At 33.7% G+C, this 10,904-nt stretch overlaps 1 protein-coding gene across 1 annotated transcript; it reads right to left on the minus strand.

Moving 5' to 3' along the window:
- Window positions 1–678: 678 nt before the first annotated feature.
- On the minus strand, window positions 679–1,176 carry LOC129034656 (ubiquitin-conjugating enzyme E2 N-like). The gene has a single exon (XM_054484102.2). The coding sequence runs from the start codon at window positions 1,174–1,176 to the stop codon at window positions 754–756; it is 423 nt and encodes a 140-aa protein (XP_054340077.1). The 3' UTR covers window positions 679–753.
- Window positions 1,177–10,904: the final 9,728 nt, after the last annotated feature.

Genomic DNA, 10,904 nt, shown 5'->3' on the forward strand with positions numbered 1-10,904 from the left:
TAGTTTTTTAGTTTATTTTTATTTTCATTTATTTTTATAACAAAAAATATTTTACTAAAACAAGATTTACGGAAGTTTCCAGACAAGCCATACAAAATGGTCACAAGCTTTTTTTGAAGGAGGGAATCTATACTTGACATCAAAGTCACACTGTTATTGTTGAGAGCTGTGATGTTTGTTTAATGTTCCCATTCTGGTTCAAACAATCAAGCTTGTCCATCTACAGCGTCTAAATAAAGTTAGACTTGGCTAGGGAACATATTCTGAAGAACTGGTTAGCTGCTTTTAATCAATGCAATTAGATCACCAAAAAAAGCGGGAAAGGAGCTCATAAAATAAAACTACCTGCCCCCTCAAAAAATAAAATAAAATAAAGAAAAACACCCACGCTCCTGGAGCTAACCTGACAACTACCTTCATTCACAGTGCTTTACACTTAAACCAGGATTGGGGAAATGAATAAAAGCAGAGAGGGGCCACTGCTTTTAAATGTTTCCCAACAGTCCAGACGATACTTCTAGCCTCTGCTCATACTTTACAACAGTGAATCAGAAGAAAACATAGATTTGCTAATGTGCATTTAATCACCAAAGGACTGAAGAAGTCTGGGCTTTTATTCTGTAATGTTTCTAAGACTGTGTCCATTAAATGTAAACCAAAAGAAAGAAGTCTTGGCAGAACAGGAGAAGTGATGCGTACTTGATGATCGGATCAATTTAAATATTATTCATGGCATATAGCCTAGTCCCTGCTCTAGCTGTTTCTATGGCTTGGGCTTCGATGGTCTTTCCACTGCTCCTCTACATCATTTGCTAATGGATCATCTGGATTTGGAGCACTTAACAAGGCCTGGATCCATAGCAGAACTGTATGGATCTGCAGGGCTGGGGACCACTTATCTTTCAAAATATCTAAACATATTCTCCCCAACTTGTCTACATTAGAATGACAAATTTTGGTCATGAAACGCACTTTAGGGGCTGCCATTGGGTATTCTTCTGGAAGAAATAGTTCAAGTTTAAAAGTCCCTCCCGCAAAGTGGTAATCCCGGGGGCCGGCAATGACTACATGAAAATAATGGATGTTGCTCTCATATGGTTCTGCTTTGATGCCAGGAACTGGTTCTGCCAGCAAACGCTGGGTTTCCTTGACGATCCTGCGGGGCAGCCCAGCCATCTTGTCAGGTCCCGAGTTGGGTCTCTGGTCTCTAACTTCTAGTTTATATATCCTTGTTTTTAATGTACAAAGATATATACTTTAGTAGGGTAAAAAAGAATGATTGTCACTGTTTAATATGCATCAATTAACATAAGTAATCTATTTTAATGGTATTTCAGAACAACAAAGAAGAGCTCTTTCCTTAAAGCTTTAAAAATGTAATTGAAATCTGAAAACATATTCCGTATAATTTACCATGAAAGAGATGAGACACTCTACTACAGTCATATTCAATTTTTTTGTTTTGTTTATTACAATAGACATTTAGAACATCTTATCCTTAAAGTAATTTCAGTTGCTTTGCTGATTTTCAGCTTGTCAGATTGTTTATTCCTTTTCCTTTTTTGCAATAGAATGATAATGAGAATAAATTTTGTTTTGTGTGAAAATAAATTTATTTTTATAACAGTTAAATTAAAGAGATAATCTGATAAATCTGAATGTTATTTTAACAGTTTGTGCTCCTGTCATACTTTGAACTGTGAATTTTATTCAACTGCCCTCTATCAGGCAAGCTTTATAAATTCCTGCAATTTGCTGAAGGCATTGTAACAAAACAATAAAGTGAGGTGGAATAAACCTTTAAAAATTCCTGTGAAGATTATACTTACTTTTTATTATTTGTTATTTTCTGTCAGAATTTTGGACAAAGAAGTTAAGACCTGTGCTTTGGATGAAACACAAATGATTATTTCCTTTAAAGCTATTTCCTTTTTTCTTTTTGTAATGAAAGGCTTATTGATATATAATTCACCTAGCATGAAATTGACCATATTAAAGTGTATAATTCAGTGGTTTTTAGAATATTGATGGAGTTGTGCAACCATCATCACTATCCAATTTTATGAAATTTTCATCACCCCCAAAAGGAACCTCACACCCAAAAGCAGTCACTCCCATTCCTCCCTACTCCCAGTTTTCTGGTAATCAGTAATCTACCTTCTTTCTCTTCGGATTTGCCTGTTCTGGAGATTTTATATAAATAGAATAATTAAATATGTAGTCATCTGTGGCTTGCTTTTTTCCTTTGTTATCTTATTCTGAGGTTTGTTCATTTTGTAGCATGTATCAATATTTAATTCCTTTTTATGAGCTATAACAATAATGAAATATTATATGGATATATCACATCTATGTTTATTGATTCATCAGTTGATGGACATTTAGATTGTTTCCACTTTTTGACTATTATCAATAATGCAAATATGAACATTGATGTGTCAGTGATTATAAAGACAGATATTTTTATTCCACTTGAGTGTGTACTTAGGAGTCAAATTGCTGCAGTGTATGGTATGAAGAAAATAATTGTATTTATAATAGCACAAAAAACAATGTGTAATATTTTGAGGACCTGCCAAACAACTTTGCAAAATGGGCTGCTTCATTTTAAAACCAGAAATTTATGAGAATTTTCATTTTTTTCCATGTCTTCATCTACACTGGATATTTTGTTTGTTTGAGATGGAGTTTCGCTCTTGTTGCCCAGGCTGGAGTGCAATGGCACGATCTTGGCTCACTGCAACTTCCACCTCCCGGGTTCAAGCAATTCTCCTGCCTCAGCCTCCCAAGTAGCTGGGACTACAGGCCAATCACCATGCCTGGCTAATTTTTGGAGTTTTAGTAGAGACAGGGGTTTCACCATTTTGGCAAGGCTGGTCTTGAGCTCCTAACTTCAGGTGATCCACCTGCCTTGGCCTCCCAAAGTGCTGGGATTACAAGAGTGAGCCACCACGCCCAGCCAATATTGTCTTTTTTTTTTTTTTTTTAAGTTTTGTTATTCTATTAGGTGTGAGGTAGTATCTCATTGAGGTTTTGATTTATATTTACCTAATGAATAATGATGTTGAGTATCATCGTTTTATGTACTTGTCAGTCTTTTGTCTTTCTTGGGAGAAATATGTACTCCAGCCTTTTGCCTATTTTTTAATTTGTTCTTTCATTGTTGAGTTGTAATAAATCTTAATATATTCTGAGTACAAGTAATGTATCAAATATATAATTTGTAAGCATATTCTTCTATTGCGTGCATTGTTTCTTCATTTCTTTATGTGTCCTTTGATACACTAATTTTAAAATTTTGATAAAGTTCAATTTTCTAGATGTTTTTGTCTCTTATACTTTTGGTGTTATGTCTAAAAAACCACTGCTTAACAAAACGTTATGCAAAGTTTCCCCTGTGTTCTCTCTTCTAAAAGTTTTGTAATTGTGGCTTTCACACTTAGATTTAAATCCAATTTACGTCCATTTTTGCCTATTGTGTGAAGTAGGGGGTCCAAATAAATTCTTTGCCTGAAGAACGTTGAAAAGACTATTCTTTTCAACCCATAATTGGGTTGAAAAGGCAATTGTGAAGACTATTTTCACACAATTTTTAAAAGACTGTTTTTTCCCCATTAAATATTTTTGGAATTCAAATCTAAAACGATCATAAATGTAAGCTATATTTCTGGATGCTCAATTCTATTTCTTTGTCTGTTCTTATGTTGTACACACTGTATTGATTATTATAGTTCTGTAATAAATCTCATTATCAGGAAGTATTAATCTTCCAACTTTGATATTCTTTTTAAGTGTTACTTTGACTATTCTGAAGCCATTACATTCTCATATATATTTTAGGATCAGTTTGTCAATTTTTTTAGAAAAAGGTAATTGATTTTTTGGTAGAAATTGCATTGAATCTGTGTACCAAATTGGAGAGTATTGCCATCTTAACAATATTGTCTTCCAGTTCCTTTCATTTATTTAGATTTTCTGTAACTTTTTTCAACAAAATTTTATAGTCTTCAGTGTAAAATTATTGAACTTTTGTTAAATTTATTTATAAGTAATTGTTTTTTGTGCTATTATCAATAAAATTGTTTTCTTCATTTTTAGATTTTCATTACTAATGTATAGACATCCAATTGATTTTGGATATTGACTTTGAATTTTGCAATCTTGTTGGAATTATTAGTTCTAATTTTTGTATGAAGTTCTCGGGATTCTCTATATACAAGAGCATGCCATCTGCTTTTACCTCTTTCCAATCTGAATACTTACTTCCTTTCCTTGCATAATTGTCCTGGTTAGAATCTACAAGACAATGTTGAATAAAAAGGTGAGAGCAGACATCTTTATCCTGTTTCTCATCTAAGATGGAAAGCATGTAGTCTTTCCTGCTTAAGTGTGATATTAGCTGTGGATAATCAAGTTTAGGAAGTTCTCTTCTATTTCATAGATGCTTTTCATTGGGTTCAGGAGTTCCCTTCTATTCTTATTTCTTGAAAGCTCTTATCACGTGAGGATGATGGATTTGTCAAATACTTTTCTACTTCTATGAAAATGCTTCTGTGGTTTTTGTCCTTTATTAATATGATGTGTTATATTGATTGATTTTTGGATGTTATGTCAACCTTGCATTCGTAGTGTAGCAACCACTAGGCAATGGAGTATAATTCATTTAATATGGGTCTGCATTTGGTTTGTTAGTATTTTGTTGAGGATTTTTATTTGTGTATTTATTAGGGATGTTAATGTATAGTTTTCTTTTCTTGTGATAGTTGTCTGGTTTTGGTATCAAGGTAATACATAGAATAAGTTGAAAATGTTCCTTCCTCTTCTACTTTTTGCAAGAATTTGTTAAAAACTGGTATTAATTGGCCAGGAGTGGGGGCTCACACCTGTAATCCCAGCACTTTGGGAGGCTGAGGCGGGCGGATCACGAGGTCAGGAGATTGAGACCATCCTGGCTAACACTGTGAAACCCCGTCTCTACTAAAAATACAAAAAATTAGCCGGGCGTGGTGGCGGGCACCTGTAGTCCTAGCTACTTGGGAGGCTGAGGCAGGAGAATGGCGTGAACCCAGGAGGCGGAGCTTGCAGTGAGCCAAGATAGCACCAATGCACTCCAGCCTGGGCGACAGAGTGAGACTCTATCTCAAAGAAAAAAAAAACTGGTATTAATTAAATGTTTGATAGAGTTCATCAGTGAAGCAGGTGAAGTGAAGTAGGGCCCAAACTTTTCTTTGTGGGTAGTTTTCCTAATTACTGTTTCAATCTCTTTACTTGTTATAGATCTTTCCAGATTTTTAATTTATTCTTGAGTTAGCTTTGGTAGTTTGTGTTGTGTCTAAAAATTTGTCCTTTTAATCTAGCTTATCTAATTTGCAGGAGCACCGTAGTTCATAGTATTCCCTCTTAATTTTTTTTAAATTTCCCTAAGGCCAATAACAATGTTGCTTTTTCCATTCCTGATTTGTAATTTACATTTTCTCTCACTTCATCTTGTTTCATCTAGCTAAAAGTCTGGCAATTTTGTTAAACTTTTGGTTTTGTTGGTTTTCTTTATTTTTTTTTCTACTATCTATTCATTAATTTCCACCCTTAATGCTATTATTACCTTCTTTCTCGTTGCTTTGTGTTATTTGCATTTTTACTTTTCCTAGTTTCTTTAGATGGAAGGTTAGGTTATTGATTTGAAATTCTTCTTGTTTTATACTGGCATTTACAGACATAAATTTCCCTTTAAAGAATGCTTTAGCTGCATCCCAAAAGGTTTGTTTGTTCCTTTTATTAGAGACAGGGCCTTATTATGTTTCCCGGACTGACCTTGAACCGTTGGGCTCAATTGTTCCTTCTGTTTCAGCCTCTGAGTAACTGAAATTATAGGCATGGGCCACTGTGACTGGCTAAGGTTTGTTGTGTTGGGTTTTTACTTTCATTCATTTCAATTATGTTGTAATTTTTCGTGTGTGTGTGTGTGTTTTGTTTTGTTGTTTTTTTTTGTTTATTTATTTTTACCCATTGGTTATTTAGAAGTGTGTTCTTTAATTTTCATACATGTTTCAATTTTGTAATTATTCTTCAGTTATTGATTTTTGTTTTTAATTTTATTGTGTTTCAAGAAGAGATGATGAACAATTTAATACCTTTTAAATTTATCACGGCATGTTTTATAGACTAGCATATGGTTTATCAAGGAACTCATGAGTACCTGACAAGAATGTCTTAATATATTCTGCTATGATTGCATATTCTATAGATTATGGTTATACATGATTTCTAGTGCTGTTTAAGTCTTCTGTTTTCTTCATGATCTCCCGCCTAATTGTTCTATTCATTGTTGAAAGTGCAATGTTGAAATCTTCAATATTTATCACTGAATTGTCAATTAGTCCTTCAGTTTTCTTAGTTTTTGCTGTGTGTACTTTGAGACTTTTTCCTGGGGTTCACATGTGTTTATACTTGTTATGTATTCCTGAATAATTGACCCTTTTTTCATTATAAAATATATATATTTTTTGCTTTTATATCAATTTTTGTTTTACAATCTATTTTTTAAAATAGTGATAACAGCTCCTAGTTACTGTTTGTATAGTATATCTCATTTTTGTCTTTTTACTGTCAACCTATTGTGTCTTTGAATCTTGTGGACAAAATATCATTGGATCATTTTTATAAAATCCATTCTTCCAATGTCTTCCTTTTCATTGGAGTTTTACTTAATTACTTAATTGACTTTTAATGTAATTACTGGTAAGATAGAATTTGTACATTATTTATTTTTAACATGTCTTTTGCTTCTTTGTTCTTCTGTTCTTCCACTACTATTTTTTCTTGGGTAACATATACATATTTTCAAGTGTACTATTTATTACATTTATTGTTTATACACACACACAAATATATATATATTTTTTCCTAAGGGTTGTAGTAGAAATTACAATTAACTTAAAACAATCTAGTTCACATTAATATCAACTAAAGTCAATATTATACAAAAATTTGCTATAAAAGAGCTTTGTTCTATGTACTCCTGCTTTATGCTATTATTTAATCCCAAATTGTATCTTTATTCATTATAAGCTGAAAAACACAGTTTTATAATTATAGCTTTATTCAATGCCTTTTAAATCAGATAGGAGAAGAAAAAAATTACAAAAATACATTAATAATAATTTTTATATTTACCTATTGCCTTAGTCAATTCAGGCTTCTATAACAAAAATACATAGACTGAGTGGCCTAAAGAGCACACATATTTTTTTGCATAGTTCTGGAGTCTGGAAAGTCCAAGATCAAAGTACTGGCAGATCTGGTGTCTGGTAAGGACACTTTCCCTGGTTTTAAGATTACCATCTTCTCATTGTACCCTCACATGGTACAGGGCAGAGAGAGAGGAAGCAAGCTCTCTTATCTCTTCATAAGAGTATTGTTATAATAATTCTGCAGATAGATGGAACTAATAAGAGAGAGGGAAAGTGAGAGAGAAAGAGAGAGAGATGAGCAGGGATTTATTAGAGCAATTCTCTCACTCAATTATGGAGATTGAGAAGTTCCATGATAAGCTGCAAGCTAGAGAACCAGAGAAGTAAGCATTGTGGCTCAGCCTAAGTCTGAAAGCGTCAGAACCAGGGAAGCCAATGGAGTAACTCAATTGCTGGTTCAAGTTTCAGAGTCCAAAGGCTGGAGAATCTGGAGTTCTGACATCCAGAGACAGGAGAAGGGTGTCCCATTTCCAGAAGAGGGAGAAAAATTTACCTTCTGCTTTTTCGTTCCAAGCTTGCCCCCAGCCAATTGGATAGTTTCTACCCACATAGAAGGCAGATCTTCACCACTCAACCTACCAACTCAAAGGCCAATCTACTCCAGAAATACCCTCATAGATACACCTGGAGAAGCCCAATCATTCCAATCAAATGCCAAACCATCTGAGTTTCCTTTTCAGCAGAGGAGAGACAGGCTTAATGCCTACTGAAGCATTAAGAATAATTAATGTTTTACCAGCTATTTGTGTATACTTTAATCCAGTCAAGTTGACAGCCAAAATTAATGATCACAGGTACTAATACCATCCTGAGGGCCCCACCCTCACAATTTTATTACCTCCCAAAGGGCCCACCTCCAAATACCATTCCATGAGAGTATGGTTTCAACATAGAAATTTGGAGCAGAGTGTACACAAACATGTAATTCATAGCACCTATGTAGTAATCTTTCATAATAGTCCTTTTATTTCTTCCTGTGAAGTAATGTTTTTATCTATTGTCTTTTCATTACAGCCTAAGGTTTTTTTCTTTGGTATTTTCTGTAGTACAGATATGCCAGAAATGAAATCACTAAGTTTTTGTTTATCTGAGAATGTTTTATTTTCCCTTTCATTTTTGAAAAATTGATTTTCTGAATATAAACTTTTTGGTTGACTTTATTTTCTTCTTACACTTTGAATATGCTACTGCCTCCTGAACTCTGTCCTTTTGGATTAGAAGTCAGCTGTTAATCTTATTGAAGATACCTTATACCCAATGAGTCATTTTTCTCTTGCTGCTTTCTATCTTCTCTTTTTGTCTTTGCCTTTGACAGTTTGTATATGATGTGTCTAAATGTGGCTTTTTGAGTTTTTCTTACTTATAATTCACTGAATTTCTTGTATATGTAGATTGATTTTTAATCAAATTTGGGATGTATTGGTAATTATTTCTTCAAATCCTCTCTAAGCAGTCCGTGATCTTGTCCCCTCTCTCTTCACCTTCTTCTGCCAAGTCTACATTTCCTTCAGTTTTTATAAACTAAAATGTTCTTCCTATTACTGAACATTGTTTTAACTATCCTGCCTGTTTTTTTGCTCATGCTGTATCCTCGTTCTGCGACATTTTCAAACAACTTCTATTTGTTCTTCAAACTTCATCTTTACCGTAAACATTACTTTCCTCTCAAATACATTTTCACTCCACAATCTAATACAAATGTACCTCTTTTAAAGCAGTCATACCTTTCATCACAAAGTATAGTTATTTACTTGCATGTCGGATATGATCAAAATAGGCACCATTATGATGTGCTCTTTTTTTTCTTCTCCTAACAAATCCAAGTGTTACTTTGTTATCACCATTTTTAACAGATAAATCCTATTTTAACATCCCAATATAATATTTAGCCCCAGTTTTGTTTGTTCCAGAGCTCATGAGCTCAGCCACTTGGCTCTAAGATTCATGAGTACAGTAGGAGAGTTTAATGTAGATGGAGCATCTGTCTGCTGTTGTTGCTATTTGTTCATTTGTTTTAGAAATACCATACATTGGTCAATTTAAAATCATAGAACACAATGCTCTAGTGCTTTGAATATTCTAATCAATTCTAGTTGACACTTCAAAGTTGCTAATCTTCATTTTGGTGCTTCTTTTAGTGTAAGATAAAGTTTACATATATGAGCCACAGAAAGTATTTTTGTGGAAGAATAAAGACATTTATTAGGAAAGTTATTTAGAAAATTAGAGTAACCTTGGTAAGGTATTTACTTCAACATCCAAGAGACATTACATATTCAAAAGGAGGTCTTTTCTTTTTTTTTTTTTATTATACTTTAAGTTTTAGGGTACATGTGCACAATGTGCAGGTTAGTTACATACGTATACATGTGCCATGCTGGTGTGCTGCACCCATTAACTCGTCACTTAGCATTAGGTATATCTCCTAATGCTATCCCTCCCCCCCTCCCCCACCCCACAACAGTCCCCAGAGTGTGATGTTCCCCTTCCCGTGTCCATGTGTTCTCATTGTTCAATTCCCATCTATGAGTGAGAACATGCGGTGTTTGGTTTTTTGTCCTTGCGATAGTTTACTGAGAATGATGATTTCCAATTTCATCCATGTCCCTACAAAGGACATGAACTCGTCATTTTTTATGGCTGCATAGTATTCCATGGTGTATATATGCCACATTTTCTTAATCCAGTCTATCATTGTTGGACATTTGGCTTGGTTCCAAGTCTTTGCTATTGTGAATAGTGCCGCAATAAACATACGTGTGCATGTGTCTTTATAGCAGCATGATTTATAGTCCTTTGGGTATATACCCAGTAATGGGATGGCTGGGTCAAATGGTATTTCTAGTTCTAGATCCCTGAGGAATCGCCACACTGACTTCTACAAGGGCTGAACTAGTTTACAGTCCCACCAACAGTGTAAAAGTGTTCCTATTTCTCCACATCCTCTCCAGCACCTGTTGTTTCCTGACTTTTTAATGATTGCCATTTCAAATGAAACCTAGATTATTTCACTGAGATTTGGCATTAGCATTTTATCTGCTTCAACTAAATTGTAATTTGCTGTATTAGTGTATCCACTCCCCATAAGAGTAATTTCTGGAATTCATATTCATCTGTTAAAAAAGATGCCCTTGTCCTAGTACTAAAACCATAATATTAATGAGAAAAAAATTTGAGGAAATAACTTGCCTCCTATGTAGGATATCTAATTTTATGCACACTATATTTAGTGTTAGCAACCTGCTTCGGGGGTAGCGGGTACCATACTTACATGACATCCACCCAAAAAATGAAATCATGATCTATATTATTAACTATTTAAAAATAAGCAATCAGAAAAGCTGTTCTATATCTATATCTATTTCTATATTTTTGGTGAACTTTATTTTCTTGGTTTTTCCAATTCCTAATATTTCTAATAGCTTAAAGTTAGTTTTTAAAAATCATCCTCCAAATTTAAAATTCAGAAATGTATCATTATATGATTATATTAGACAAGACATAATTTCAGGAACTATGACCTACATTTTAGTTTGTGTTCACATGAAATTCTTTAGGATTGTATGAAATAAGACATCTCTACCTACTTCATATTTTAATACATATTTAAAAGTTTTTCTGACACATTTAGTAATAAAAATTAATTTATTAAAT

This window comes from Pongo pygmaeus, chromosome 3 (genome assembly GCF_028885625.2).
Source record: "Pongo pygmaeus isolate AG05252 chromosome 3, NHGRI_mPonPyg2-v2.0_pri, whole genome shotgun sequence".
Classification (NCBI taxonomy): Eukaryota; Metazoa; Chordata; class Mammalia; order Primates; family Hominidae; genus Pongo; species Pongo pygmaeus.